Source organism: Kockiozyma suomiensis, assembly GCF_038497685.1.
Source record: "Kockiozyma suomiensis strain NRRL Y-17356 unplaced genomic scaffold V2V93scaffold_9, whole genome shotgun sequence".
NCBI classification, from domain to species: Eukaryota; Fungi; Ascomycota; class Lipomycetes; order Lipomycetales; family Lipomycetaceae; genus Kockiozyma; species Kockiozyma suomiensis.
Genome location: NW_027117672.1, coordinates 455676 through 469972, shown reverse-complemented (window position 1 = coordinate 469972; position 14297 = coordinate 455676). Strand labels below are relative to the sequence as shown.

The window sequence follows — 14297 nt, the reverse complement described above, 5'->3', positions numbered from 1 at the left end:
CTCTGATAGTGCGGCGCAAGATGACGCGTCAAACAAATGTTGCTTGTGTAAACAGTGAAGCTACAAAAGTTAAACTGATAACAATTGAATTATTGCTAATATCTACAGATCCACGTCTTTTAATCGATCACTTCCGATCGCAATAATAAATGTACTATGATACAAGCTCAAAACGCCAAATATTCGTTCTCCACGGTCATGAAACATAGAAGAGACGACCTACCGCAAATAGACAGAAATCCTCATTTCAACACTAATCCCGACTATCGCTGAATAATTCTACTAAGCCTCCTTCTGCCAGCACATTATCCACAGCCTCCTCCTGCTCAGCTGCCTTTCGTGATATAGTCCACTTCGCCTGCTGACGACTCTCGCGATCTCTCTTCACGCGCGCAATCCGTCGCGCTACTTCACCTTCAGGACCTTCCGGAATCACATTGATGACAGCAAGAAACTCAATCATGACACCGCGCTGCTGTCTTAACGTCTTGACACTCGCCAACTCTCCTTCAAGCGCCATCATCTCTTCGGGCCCAATAGACGGTGCCATTTCCATCATCTTCTTAAGCGGCCGATCGTAGCGACCACGTAAGACTGTGTAAATCATTGTAAGCACGTACGATGCCTCACCAGCCACATCCGAGAAATAGGAATCGCCCAGGACGCGCAGACAGGACGGCAACACCACATCGCACAGAAAATCGTCAACTTCGGGATAACGGCCAATCATAACCGGAATCAACTGCCGCAGCATCATGGCGCAAGAATAGCTACAACGCGTATCATGCACAACAAAAAGATGATTGCATAACGATAGAAATGGACCGAGCACAGCCGGATGCGATAGTACAAACGTCCGAGAATCAGTCTTTTTTAAAGCCCCATTTGCCGCTTTCAAATCACTATCCATGCCATCTAAAGCGATTGCAGTGGGCGTTTTAGCATTCAGAGGACCAACGAGATCAATCAAAAGCCTATCAACAACATTAGACAGCTGCCGTAAATGATACTCTTCAATCATTTCGTCGGACAAAGCCTTATCTTCGCCAGCGGCATCAACTTCCTCTTGAAGTTGCTGACCTCCTACCAAACCTCTGTTCGTTAAGATAGTCCACCGTTCTTCAAGCATACCATCAAGTTGCGTGAGCGCACGAGGAAGAAAGTCTACCAAAAATGTATCCCAATAGGCTGGTGGGCAATTCTTGACAGCAGGGCGCACAACCAAAGCCACAAGATGCTTCCAAGCATGCAACGAGATCCCTCTAGGCTCCCCAGCAACAGCCGCCCATAATGACTGACCAATCCCAGGAATTTCAAACATTGTACTCTCGAGTTGCGTAATAGATCCCAGCGCAAGAAAAGCGTATTCGCGCGTATATCTAAGCATCATGCCCAACGAGTTTGCGAAATCTCGAAGACTCATTGCAGCTTTCATGCTCTCTTCTACGAACTCGTCGCGGCTCTGTCGTGAGATACCAACATGCCAGAACTTTTCTTCGCACGAATCCCTAACAAAGGAGCTCACTTCAGGAGGTAAATCACCCCAGTTTGCCGGATCGCAATAGGCATGTATCTGCGCAACAAGTTGTAAAATATGAGGCAAAATAGGTTGAACTCTAGGCTTCCACAGCTCCAACAATCTTGCAAACTCCTCGGACGAATGATCAATCTTTTCAATGGTATACTGTATAAAAATTCGAGTAGCACGAATAGGAAATAATGCGGCCCATTGATTCCGTAAGGACATCTTAAGTTGCTTGCCTCTTTCGTCCATTGAGGTTGAGAGAAGATCAGTACTGGCATCTACTCCACGTGATTTGAAATAATTCGCAATCTCGACGATACCAACTCGCTCCATAAACCACGGCAATTGGGACAACCCCTTCATTGTAGCCTCATCGGTCCAGCAGTTCAGCACAGGATCAACGATCTTGGCAAAACATTCAGCCTTATTTGGTGCGTTTGATCTTTGCGAAATAACAAGCAAGAAAGACAAGAACGATACAATTTCATGATCAGATAGTTTGTCAGACGCAATAATCTCGTGAATGATACGTTCCAGGTCGGAATAAATCTCCATCAATGCCTCAGGCATTAAATATGCAAGCCTATTAAGTTCTGTGTCGCAATTGTTCCTTACTTCTCTTATCAACTCTCGGTCTTCATCTGTTGCATCGGCGGGGTATTCAAATGTACACGCATATAAAACCTTTTCTAAAACGTTGAACATAGTCTGTGAAACATGTTTCATTAGGGGAGCAAATTGAACCAAAGTCTGGACCTGCTTTCGAAGTAAGATTGGATCGGTTACATCCATAGAAATCATACGATCACAAAATCTTTCAATGATTGGATTCAAAACAGCTGTTTTTTCTTCCTTGTCTGATTCTCGATACCAGACTCGCCATCTACTGATACCACGTAATGCCGCATCAACTATCGAGAATTGGCTATATGCTACTAGAAATAATGGATCTTTTCGCAAAATCGACGGTGCTATTTGATAGCGTTAGGCAACAAATCATGGTAAAAAGGAAATAATACAATTAACTTACATTCCCGAGAATGCCAACCATGCCATGATGAAAAGAATTTATCAAGTCTCATATCAAGCCATAACATTGCATCAATTGGTATCCGGCAAACCACCAATCGCGCAATATCTTCCACAAATCTTTTGTAGTTTCCGAGAAAAGAGTGCATCTCCGGTATTGAATCAAAATCAAGTTCCAGAAAGCGCTTTGAAGGAGTACGTTCTTCCACTCCTTCATATTTTATGATTCGATCTGCTGATAATTCAAGTAGACGAGGGAGTAATGCATTCACCTCAGGTAATCGGGCAAGATCTTCAACGCGCAAAATTGAAGACCAAAATTGTAAAGAAAGACCAGAGATAATCAAACTCTGGTGTTGTGTGGTCGCAAATACAAGTTCAAGATAGCCACTTAAATCGGTTTCTGAAGGTAAACGATTTCGCTTATCTCCTCCGACATTCAGATATTCACCCATTCCGACAACCATTTCAACAAGCTTTTTCAATAGAATATAACTATCTTCGTCGAAATCGTCTAAATCCAGCTGAATTGAATTATAAACTTCCGACAACGTTCTGATTCCAGGAGACAAAAATACTGCGCCGATAATAGCTGTGAAATCGTCCTCAGCCGAGAAAGCTCTGGTTAACAGAATGTGTAGACAGTCAGTAGCAAGTGTTTGCACTTTGACATTATGCATGGTTAAAGCTTGACTGATCCGACCTAGTAGTTCAGTCTCTCGAATCGCTCGCGGCTGCACCCAAACAAGACAGGTCTTCAAAGTTTGGAGAACCTTTATAGCAAAAGATTCGGTCTCGCTACTCTGTGCACCTTGATTAAGACACTGACCGAGTAATAGTGACCATCGTACAAGCCATCCGTCAGACCCGCTTCTTAATCTGATGATTGACTCATCGCGTCTGTCGTATACGTCGTCAAGTATTGATCTGGAAGTAAGCACTTCTATACATTGTGCAGTGAGAAATCCCGAGCGTTTCCCAGCAATCGGATCATCCAGCATAAACACGTCTTCAAATAGCGTGCGAAAAATCATCAATGACATCTCCCTCGTCGCAGAAGTCATATCCCACATCCGCACCAGAGTTTCGTCCATGTCATTCCATTCGTCTTTATTCGCGCCCCATGATCGTTTGGCAATATTTACCCACAGCAGAGCGAGTTTCTCGCGAATATAGTACGCGTCAGTCTGGCGCACTTGAATCGCGAGCTCAATTACCCAGTTCCGAATAGCTAGACGGCGAGCCTGGTCATAGGATGTGAAATGTTGTTTAAGTGAGAAATCAATTAGTGAAAGACCGAAATGACGAATCTGATCCGCCCGCGGAGGCTCGCGAATGGCGAGATGATATCCCCATAGCGGAGCGTCGTCTTCCTGTTTTGCCGCATCAAGGAACTAACTAGTTAGCATACCAAGCCAATTATCATAGACAAAAAAATCAATAAAAATACCTCTTGAGCTAGCCTTCGTGAATCATTGGGCACTTGCGGGTTGTGGACGGTGAGAAGGGCTTCCGAGATCCGCTCGAGTGCCTCGGTTTCCATCGCTCAACTCCGTTCTTTAAACGCACAGGCACAGCACGCAATTACGTGCCAGCTTTTGAAAAAGACACTAATAGTGACAAATTGTTGTATAGATCACAGACAAGGAGTCGCACCAGAGAACAGATAATATTCTCAGAAATGAGCAAATCAGCTGCTGTGGGGATAGAGAAAAAAAGTTTCGCGGACACGGTCGAGATCAAAGCGCGTCTGATCTTGTTCAGAAACCACGAGACTCGTCCTATTCTTGCAAAATATCGAATGAAAGATAAAGAGATAAGACAAAATACAGCCAATCCAAATTAATTGACAAGTTCAATTCAAAAGAAGCAAGTTGATGAAATAAGCTCGGACGCGACGACCTCGAGGCGTATGTACTCCACAGCCAATTCTCAAGCAACTCTGTTGTCCTGGTCCTGCAATGCAACGATCGGCTAAGACAGCAATCTACTGACAGACGCTTACACGTTTGGCGAGAGTGAATGCGGACGCGAGCGATTCGAACAAGGCGGGTGGCGTCTTGCAGGTTATAGAAGAGAATAATAAATCAAAAGCGCTTAAGATCTTTCCACCGGCTGACGTGACGCACTTGATTCTTGCCACAATTCTGGGGAAGAGCCGACCCTGCCTTGATTATGACTCCATATTAGCATGTCGTGTGATATTCAATACTGGTGCCTAAACTTGGGTACAAATATTCTAAATGGGCTTATCAGTCCAACCACCGTCGGAGAGTGCTCGTTCGCCAGTGATCAGTCAGAAACGCAAGAGAATGTGCTACAGTACTATACGCATATTATACAAGTGTTAATGACTGGCAACACCTTTTGCTAGGCATTCTCAGGCTGTCTGGCAGGTGCTTGCATAGTTTGCAAGGCAGCCCGCTATATCCCACATGGCCGAGGCTTAAACTAAACATCTGACAACCTGCTACATCCTCTATTAATATATTTTTGTTTACTAGAGCGTGAGCAGCAAGCAATTTAGTCACCATCATTCAACTAATATATCCAGAATGCACACAATGCAGCAATACAAAGTGAAGAAAAATAAAAAATAAAATCGTAATTACAGAACAAACGGACGAACCAAGAACCCTCCAATATATATATATCACTACCAAACAATTGCACTCATTTGATACATTCAAGCAATGAAAATCTCGTTGTGCTACCATAAATAAGTAATCCTCTAGACTACTATGCACTCGTCCAGACACGTTAAATGTTAAGCTACCCAGTCTTGAAATCAGGAGCATCTTTTGCCATAATTAGCTATCATGTGTTTATAGCGCTCTCATGTAAGTGCTTTCCACCCTGCAAAATGAATCTTATTGTTTTTATTTGCTGGAGATTCGCCATATTTCGACGCCCACAATCTCAAATTTGAAGCCCGCGTCGCTAAGCGGTTCATTTCCAAACGCGGGACAGCTATTTGATATTCCCTTTTCAAACCGGTCGTCAATGTATATACCATACTTGCCGTCTCTATAAAAAGAAAAGGTCAACTATGAATTCAAAGACCAAAGAATAAACAATGATGATAAGCTCAAAATACATACCCTCCGCCCACGGACAGAAATCCGGGATCACACAAAATCATGTAATCATTGATACCAGTATACGGAAACGCTTTGAATTGAATGTTCACAGATTTAATACTAGCAGTATCGGGAAGTGAAATGGAACTTGCCAAAGGTGTACTATTAATCACTTTACTCTTCCATAAAAAGCACTCCCCGTTTCCATAATAACGACCATTCTTTGTAGGATGAGGATATTCATTCATATACGCGCCAAAAATCCCCCCCAATTTGTCTTCAACAATCAGAATATACCCAGGACGAGAAGTTCCTCGGGGTGGAACTGACATGTTGTAAAGGGTAGTCAGTGAAACTCCATGCTGCTCGAGGCTATAGCATAAACGCCAGGTATCGTATAATTGCAAGCGCAACGGAAGCAAATGTCGAATTTCTTCTGCTAATTGAGGAGACAGCAATCGAATTTTAGTGTGCTCTCTGTATCCTTCGAGCGTAAGCGGCGTCAGCGGTGGAGCCGAGAAACTCGTTTGCGTAGGCTGAGTTGAAGCGTAAATCGAATCATGATCGGAAGGGAGTTTAGGATTGGGCATAGTCTGCGCATGCGGCATGCTGCTAGTCTGTGTATCATCTTCGTCGTCGATTATCGCATCATCATCAATTTCGTCGCTTCCCAAATCATGAAAATCATGGTGATGATGAGGAATGTCGCGATTAGGACCGCGAGAACCGCTAGATGACAGGTCTAATGACATTCTCCGAATGGTATTGCGAATCGTGTCCGTAATAGAAATCTGATGGCCAGAGGTAGGCCGCGACTGTTGCTGCCGTGATGTCGAGGCCATTCTTAATGTCCTGCACGATCGACTGCTACTATACACTTATCGAGAAATTCAATTTTTAATATGTGCGCGGCCACTTTACCATGGAACCGTGACAGAAATATAAGAAAAAAAAATCCAAAAATATTGCAATTCTATCTGAAAATTTAGCTAATCAGCAAAGGTCATGCAAAGAGCGAGAATCCGATAGACGGAATTGACTTAATGATTAAAATAAAGAGTGCGCGGCTGCAAGGGCGGCGGCCATCGGAGCGAGGAAGCCACTAAACTCAGCCAATGCACAACCAAGAAACGGTAGTCGTGAATATACCTCAACGAGCAAAGTTATTGATAAATTTGTAGTGAACTTGACTATGTATATTTCACACTATACCTAAGTCTCCATCTACAGATTAGTTTGTTATGACCTATGCAATACATACAAGAAAGAGATGCTCTTGTATGTGAATACTTCTACAAGCAGAATTGGTTCTGCAAGCATTTCGACGGCACCGTCCCAATAACAGTAATTTTTTTTTAATCTCAGTTCAGTGACGTAGTTTTCTGTGCGGCCGAGAAGACTCACACAAGCAATAGTGATGCGGTGACGTCGGTCGTGATTAGATACCGTCTTGCAGCGGCTATCACAGTCGTCTATCAACATGGACATTTTGACTCCTGGCTATCTTGAGGTTTTGTTTGCATAATTCTGCTCTGTTTTCAGTCGCTACTGTAATGATCGTGCGACTACTTATAGTCTGCGCTTATAGAGTAACAACCACAAAGACAAAGTGTCCGAGCTAAATAATGGAAATAATATATAAAAGTACTGTGTACTAAAGCAAGAATACATGAATAGCAAATGCGGCGTGCTCTTTAGACAACAGAGACATAAAACAACCCAATATACAAATAAAACAAAAGACCCATTTAAGTAATAACACAAGTTGAGAATCATCTACTTACAAAAAGAAAATATAAAAAAAACACACGCACACTCCACTACAAATGAAAAAAGCAAAACCGATATCATAAATGCAAGTATCTATGCGCACCACACACAATATGAGAGCTTCAAAAGAACTTCCACAATCCAAATAAACAAACACCTCTCATATTCAATAACATCAAGTATCGCGCATCTCGAGGATTTCAACAGCTGTACTAATGCCTTGATTGCTTTCGCCAACGCTATTCTCTATCAGACTGTTACGGTTCGCAGCATGCCGCCTGCCGCCGCGATTTGTCCGCGCAGAAGTAGCAGCGGCATTCATCATCCGCACTTGTTCAGGAGTTTTGACAATTGACGCGATGAATTTGAAAAATCGCTCCCCATATTCTACCGGAGGCACAGCTGATAACTTCTCACGAGAATAATGAAGACCTTTCAAAAATGTTTCTAATTTCTTGACAAGTGAATAGTTTGTTAAGCAATCAATGACGCCGAGGTAATATATTTCATTCATAGGAATATTCTGTTCATTCGTCGCTCGGAATCCTCCATCATCCGCATAAAAAACAAAATTTTTACGCCTATAATCATGTTAGTACATGCCCGATCCCATAAAATAAACCTTATTGTAACACTGACCCAGGATATTCGTCTTGCCGCAATACATCAATAATCTGCTCCGATGTTGCCTGATTTGTAGTAGAAAAGGCTCTTCTCAAACTCACACGCCTATCTCTTTCCAGCTTCGATGGCGTTCTATCCAGAATATGCGTGTCAGGCTGGAACACAGTCAACGTGCTGTCTCTGATATTCTCGGTATTACCCTTTTGAATGTCATGAATTCCAATAAGCAAAGAATAATCCATGATATGCAACCTCTCAAGAAGTTTAACGTCAATATCTAGTTGCTTTATGAACTGATCTCGCTTTCGCGGACCGAGAGATATATGCTTATCTCGTCGCTGCCAGTTGAGATCCTTCATAGTGGCATGCTTGTTAGTCTCAAGCTTAGCTTCATCATAATCACGACCGATCGATGATCCTTTCAAGTCAAATGTCTGGTGAATATCCCGATGAGGTGGAAAAAGATTATTCATGATTATAAAGTGAATTTTCCGTCCATACGGTAACTTAACTCGATGAAGACCATAAAACTGTGAAATAAGAGTATTCGGATTAGCTTTGACGTGATTGTAATATTCTTTTAATATTTTTCGTAAGAATTTATGCTCGGAGTGGTGAATGGTTTTAATGATAAATCGATAATCTCGTGAAAAATAGAAAAAACTCCCACTTTTGCCCGGCGAACCCAACTCAGAAACAATATACTTTGAGGTCAAAGAGATCAGGTAATCTGCCGGATCTAGTCTGAAAAGTTGCCGTAAATGCCGAAATACCCAAGGTGCATAGTCTTTAAATTTGAAGTCGTATTTGGCGGACGGCGTAAGTTCATTTCCGTTTCTAATTGGCGAGAAAGTCAGCGCAATGGATTATAATTAGCAGTAACAGACAGAAACTCACATATCAAAGGCAAGCTTATGTTTTGCCGTGAAATCACTGTCAGTGAGTTCACGATCAAGTTTAGCAGTAGTTCGTGATACGGCAACGCGAATACCAGTCAACATGTTGTAAGCCAGTATGTAGTTTACGTGATCCTCGCCGACCTTCGTCCCGACAAGCACCTTATCATCTTCTAGTTCTTTTCGACGCTTCTTGAGTTCTCGCTTTGCAAGAATTTCTTCGCGCATTCGACGCATGTCTTCAGCTGACTCACTCGCTTGGGGTTTTTCCTCAATTGCTGAATCATTAGATGTGCCAGGAAGCGTGCGTTGACGCGCAGTCGACGCACTCACTCGTGATCCTGAGGATGTCGTAGATGGGCCAGTTTGGATACCAACTGATGATGGGCTGACAAGGATAGGCGTATCAGCAAATGAATCACGAATCTCGTCATCTATATGATTAACATTTTCAGAGGGTCTGCCAACCCAATCAGAGACAGCTGCTGATCTCGTCGAAGGGTTTGCGCTCGCTTTCTCAGTCTCAAAATCATAGAAAGCCGATGGCTGTGCATCATCGAACAACTCGGGCCTTGTGTTTTCGTTTTCGTTGTCGTTGACAACGGGTAAGCTCGTAGTAGACGTTTTGCTGAGAGGCATAGTAGATAGTGCATTTTCGCTCTGCGTATCTGCTGAGCTTGCACCATTGGGAATTTCTGCATTCTGCTCGCTAATAACATCTTTCGTGTAGTTGACCGTCGTCAGCGTAACGGGCGATGCCGTAGTTGAGGATGGCAGCGCAGAAGAGTCCCTGGTAGACGACGCACCTTTATCTGATATGGCGACCGGTGTTGATTGAGAGCCGGCTACCGCTGCTTTACTGCCATTGATAGATAATGCTGACGACGTAGAAGGCGTGCGGGCTGGCATCGTGCGAGAAAAAGAATTTGACTGTTTCAAATCGACAGGTCTTGGCGTTCGTACTGGCGCTCGATCGGACGCTGAAACGGGAGACGAATTTTGTGGGTGTTTGTCATCTATCGGGTATAACGGAGAAGAAGGATTAGGCGCGTAGTCTAATGATGGAGCGGTAGATGCAGGAAGCGAACAGGTAGTGGAAGATGACGAGTTCTTGCCGTGAGTTGCATCCGATAGTGTCGAGCTTCTCACCATGTCTGTCTTTGAGTTCGCGTGGTTGAACGGTAGCGAAAAATTTGGCACTGACTTTCGCATAAGACAGTCTTGCTCATCAAGCGATGATGACAGAGGCGGAGACTGCGAGATGTAAGGCTCGAGGAAATCATTGTCGTGCGAAGGTGGGACAGCGACGGTACCGTTCGAGTCTGCCTGGCTGTAGAATCCTTGGCTGGCTAGAGTTTTCAGCGGATTATGAGAAAAGACTGTCGGCGGTGTGTCAAGTGAAGGCGGCATCGCCTCAAGCGGTACAGAAACGGGTGAGAAAGTGCCGCGTTGAGGACGCTGGCTGGTTGGTTTTGCGTCTGCTGCCGCGCGAGTTGCTCGAAGTAGGAGGCGCTGGGACGTCCAGCTTCGGAGCGGTGTAAAAGTGATATAAATGTGCATTTATGCCATATACGTGCATGCCTTGATATATAACCAAAGAATGGCAGCTTTTAATAGCAATGAGGTAGGTAGTTCAGTAGTTGTTACATTGATAATTATTAAAATACACTGGGTGGATATCACGACCTTTATCCTCGAAAACACGAAAAAATAACACAAGCACAATCAAAAACAAGAGACTAAATTACAATAAAAACTTCAGAGCCCACGAGTAATAAAACAAGGTACGAGAACCACAAAAATAGCATCCCACTTGGTGACTTCGCGCTTGGGAGCAGTAGTAACACACAAACAGTAACGCCTCTCAAAACAAACGCTCCAAATCATATCGTATCATCAGCACCACAAATAGCCAAAGGTCGAGAGAATATGAATTTATTTAGGCCTTGGTCTTCTTGGCGGCAGCCTTCTTTGCTGGCTTGACGGCAGCCTTCTTGGGAGCGGCTTTCTTGGGGGTAGCTTTCTTGGGGGCAGCCTTCTTGACGCCAGCAGCCTTAGGTTTGAGGGCCTTGGGCTTTGCGGCAGCCTTCTTGGGAGCCGCCTTCTTAGGGGCTGCCTTTTTAGACGCAGCAGCTTTCTTGGGGGCGGCAGCTTTCTTAGTATCGGTCTTCTTTGGAGCAGCAGCTTTCTTAGCAACAGCTTTCTTAGGAGCAGCTTTCTTGGGAGCAGCCTTCTTGACAGTAGCTTTCTCCTTCTTGGGCGCAACCGCCTTCTCCTTCTTGAGAGGAGCAGCCTTCTTCTCCTTGGGTGCGGCCACGTCTTTCTCTTTCTTGGGAAGAGCAGGCTTCTTTTGGAGCTTGACGGTGCCGGATGGTCCCTTGGGCTGAACAAAATCACCGGCGGTGACTCCGCGCTTCAAGGCAGAGTTAAATTGGGTCTCAAAGTTGGCAGCCTTGATCTTAAAGTTGCTAATAATGTACTTCTTAAGAGCCTGGCGACTATAGAAAATGTAGTTAGCATATGCAAATGGTGTATTAGATCTTGGGTTGCAGTGATGTGTGTACGACAATGACAGCACCAATAATAATAATAATAATAGTGACAGCGAGCAGGCGATGTTGTAATGTAAACAAAACAAAAAAATCAAGGGTTGAGCGCGGCTCGGTTGCGGCTCGGCGGGAGCTCATCTCAAGACGGCGCGGCCAAGAAAGCTAGATCTGGCGTGGACAGACCAAAACAACACGCTCGCTCGCCTGCACCCGCTGCGGCGCGCGCACATCCCAAGTACAGTGCACTACATACACAGACACATTGAAACAGCACAGCATCACCAAGACAAATAGCAGGAGTAGAATAAAACGTACCTGCTTCCATTGCGATCCTTGAGCTACAGACGCATTAAAAAAATGGCGTTAGTACAGTACTTGCGAGGCGGCTAGTGCACGACGCGCCGAGCCATCAAAACAAAGGGAAGAGAAAGGGCACAAACCGTCAAAATGGCATCTCTGATCATATCTAGTAGTGAGAGGGTTAACTTATTTGGACCAAATATTAATAATAGAGGATAATAACGAGCGACGCACCTTTGTAGGCCGGGTGGTCTGCGGGAGCGACGGGCTTCTTGGAGGCTTTAGGAGGCATTGTTGAAGTATTTAATAAAGAGGTAGTCAAGAGCAATTAGAGCAGGCGATTGGTCTCGGAGAAGCAGAGTAGAGCAGAGCAGGGGGGGTGGCAACGGAAGGTTTGCTGTGGGCGGGAGGTGGTGAAGGGAGAGAAAAGAGAGAAGGAAGAGGCGGGCGGGGGCGGGCGATGAGGCAGCTTAAATAAAAACTTGGAGCGGCGGTCCATCAACAGCGCGCCTCAGCACACTCGAAACCAAAACACCACATCTTTTCTTCTATTCTCTTTTCTATTTACGTCTTATTGCGTTTATTGGGCTGTCGACCAAATAGCTCTTTTAATTGTCTATATTATTGTCTAGTTCATTATTCTATTAATGCACCTTTTGCTCTCGCTAGTAGCAATCAGAATATGCGCTCCATTTTTCTTGTTCCGGCCGGTATCATGTGTGTCGCAAGCGATCATTCTCCGTTCCTCTTGCCTCCACCATACGCTCTATAGCAACCGACTGTGGCTAAAAATCTGTAAAAATATACTAATATGCTAGATCAACTATCTGAGTGCCCTTTGTACTATCTTATTTATATTTCAAACCCTTTTAGAGTCACGTATGCGCAGCTGAATAGCAGCAGGTACCATGAGCCGATATCTGAAAGGTGTGACAAATGCCCACATTTTTCTCAACAACACTTGCTACTTGCTGCATCATTAATACATCTTGGAATATTATTCTACACATATTATAGCACATATCAGTAAATGGGTTCTATTGCTTTTGTGTTTACAGCTATTCCTGCCATCCTAGCAAATAAGGACACGCTCCTGATAGCGCCATAGATTTGACGGCGCCTCTGCCATTCCACCCACTCTTCTCCTTTCTTCCCCCTCCAATCACGCACTCCCTCATGATCAGTCTTGCTATACTAAACCAGAAATAATACAGCATACCGGCATCACTTCCTCATCTTTCAGTTTTTGCATATGCCTGCTGCTAAGCATACGAGACGCTGCCAATCAAGACGTATACACCTCGCCTGATTGACGTCACATGCACGGGTCTCGCCTCCGGCCAGCTACTTGCGGTCCAAGATTGCGCCGTCTTCAGACACAGACTCTCATTTCTAACGGACTAACAGTCTGGCAGACTCATGCACGACCAGTTATTTCATTTCATTATTACTGTTGTAGAGAAGAGCTATCCCTGACGTGGTGATGGCAGAAAATGTAAAGTGCATGGTTTGATATCATTCGTAATGAACGCGCGACGTCAGCCTGCAGGTTCCCAGGCTCTCCGACAATTTTTTCTCTCATCTCACCGTCTATCCCTGATTATTATTCCCATCCACAAGATGCTACTTCTTGACTGACTGATTATTCACTCTAATTTATTTACAAGCTGTAAAAATATCCTGAGATCACGACGACCTCGCTACTGCTGCAGATACCATTTTCTCCGGTGCTAGTATTCGTCACTCTTAGTTTTCTCCAATCAATTACGCGTCGGAACGCGTTTTTCGCGTGTCTTAAAACAGAAAACTGCAATTTACTGATCAATTTAACTAGATCATGCGCTTATAGTTATTTTACGCGTGAGGTTGAGAAATCAATGGATTTAAATTTCGCGATGCTTGGGCTGATGTCGGCCGCACAATCATCTGAAGGGACTTCAGTTCTGAGGAGCATCTTAAGTAACCTTGATTAGCCCGTCCACTTTCTGATTTTTAGCTATTTACAATAAATACCTACGCTGCGAATAGTTTAATATTTCTGTTTTACTAGTTGAAACTTCTCTTCATATTGCTGTAGAGACTGAGCAGGCAAGGAAAGTATGTCGACCTTGTCGGGCGCCGAATTCGAGCGCCACACACGACTATCCAGTGCCAGTCAGCGTCTTTGAATATCATATCTCTCCGTCACCTTCCATGGTAAACTAGTTATACCAATGCAGCAAAGTATACTGCTCTAACCACTTGAACTATGTACTATGTATGCCATCTAATATAAAAAAATTGCCGCAGGCAGACGTGGATGGTCACTCGCCGAAGCAGAGAAATGCGCGCGCGACCACCGCGCAAGCTCGTGCTAACAACCGCCGCTCACGTTCAGTTCTCCAAACCCCTCTCCTCATTCTGATAGTCTACAGCTATTCTTTTCCTAATAAAAACTAAGACGTATGATATTATATTAATTCCTATTCCAATTGCGTTTGAATCTCCAGACCTTTGACCGGTAACAGTCCTCAGACTCAGAAAT

The 14297-nt window shown here is 44.2% G+C and overlaps 4 protein-coding genes across 4 annotated transcripts; all 4 read right to left on the bottom strand.

The window, feature by feature from the left end:
- Window positions 1–199: 199 nt before the first annotated feature.
- V2V93DRAFT_283565 (armadillo-type protein) lies at window positions 200–4594 on the bottom strand. Its single transcript, XM_066907197.1, has 3 exons — window positions 4005–4594; window positions 2556–3948; window positions 200–2496 (listed from the first exon to the last, which is right to left on the bottom strand). The coding sequence occupies exons 1-3, from the start codon at window positions 4095–4097 to the stop codon at window positions 254–256; spliced, it is 3729 nt and encodes a 1242-aa protein (XP_066765026.1). The 5' UTR covers window positions 4098–4594; the 3' UTR covers window positions 200–253.
- An 839-nt stretch (window positions 4595–5433) lies between these two features.
- V2V93DRAFT_325790 (TLD-domain-containing protein) lies at window positions 5434–6224 on the bottom strand (the record flags this gene model as incomplete). The annotated part of the gene is made up of 3 exons (XM_066907511.1): window positions 5434–5581; window positions 5656–5725; window positions 5783–6224. 3 exons carry the CDS (start codon window positions 6222–6224, stop codon window positions 5434–5436), a joined length of 660 nt encoding a protein of 219 aa, XP_066765025.1.
- A 1029-nt stretch (window positions 6225–7253) lies between these two features.
- Window positions 7254–10411, bottom strand: V2V93DRAFT_371865 (uncharacterized protein). Its single transcript, XM_066910620.1, has 3 exons — window positions 8926–10411; window positions 8044–8865; window positions 7254–7985 (listed from the first exon to the last, which is right to left on the bottom strand). The coding sequence occupies exons 1-3, from the start codon at window positions 10332–10334 to the stop codon at window positions 7580–7582; spliced, it is 2637 nt and encodes an 878-aa protein (XP_066765024.1). The 5' UTR covers window positions 10335–10411; the 3' UTR covers window positions 7254–7579.
- A 138-nt stretch (window positions 10412–10549) lies between these two features.
- On the bottom strand, window positions 10550–12194 carry V2V93DRAFT_371863 (winged helix-turn-helix transcription repressor DNA-binding protein). Its single transcript, XM_066910619.1, has 4 exons — window positions 12008–12194; window positions 11914–11939; window positions 11789–11811; window positions 10550–11422 (listed from the first exon to the last, which is right to left on the bottom strand). Exons 1-4 carry the CDS (start codon window positions 12063–12065, stop codon window positions 10864–10866), a joined length of 666 nt encoding a protein of 221 aa, XP_066765023.1. The 5' UTR covers window positions 12066–12194; the 3' UTR covers window positions 10550–10863.
- Between the last annotated feature and the right edge of the window lie 2103 nt (window positions 12195–14297).

What these genes read in the sequence shown, in the direction of transcription:
- V2V93DRAFT_283565 (XM_066907197.1), bottom strand. Translation starts at nt 4,097, where the DNA reads ATGGAAACCGAGGCACTCGAGCGGATCTCGGAAGCCCTTCTCACCGTC. An exon ending in CACGAAGGCTAGCTCAAGAG is followed by an intron (nt 3,949 to 4,004) that starts GTATTTTTATTG and finishes CTAACTAGTTAG; the next exon opens with TTCCTTGATGCGGCAAAACA. An exon ending in TGGTTGGCATTCTCGGGAAT is followed by an intron (nt 2,497 to 2,555) that starts GTAAGTTAATTG and finishes GCTATCAAATAG; the next exon opens with CACCGTCGATTTTGCGAAAA.
- V2V93DRAFT_371865 (XM_066910620.1), bottom strand. Translation starts at nt 10,334, where the DNA reads ATGCCGCCTTCACTTGACACACCGCCGACAGTCTTTTCTCATAATCCG. An exon ending in CATAAGCTTGCCTTTGATAT is followed by an intron (nt 8,866 to 8,925) that starts GTGAGTTTCTGT and finishes CTCGCCAATTAG; the next exon opens with AAACGGAAATGAACTTACGC. An exon ending in CGGCAAGACGAATATCCTGG is followed by an intron (nt 7,986 to 8,043) that starts GTCAGTGTTACA and finishes ACATGATTATAG; the next exon opens with GCGTAAAAATTTTGTTTTTT.
- V2V93DRAFT_371863 (XM_066910619.1), bottom strand. Translation starts at nt 12,065, where the DNA reads ATGCCTCCTAAAGCCTCCAAGAAGCCCGTCGCTCCCGCAGACCACCCG. An exon ending in AGACCACCCGGCCTACAAAG is followed by an intron (nt 11,940 to 12,007) that starts GTGCGTCGCTCG and finishes TCTCACTACTAG; the next exon opens with ATATGATCAGAGATGCCATT. An exon ending in TCAGAGATGCCATTTTGACG is followed by an intron (nt 11,812 to 11,913) that starts GTTTGTGCCCTT and finishes ATGCGTCTGTAG; the next exon opens with CTCAAGGATCGCAATGGAAG.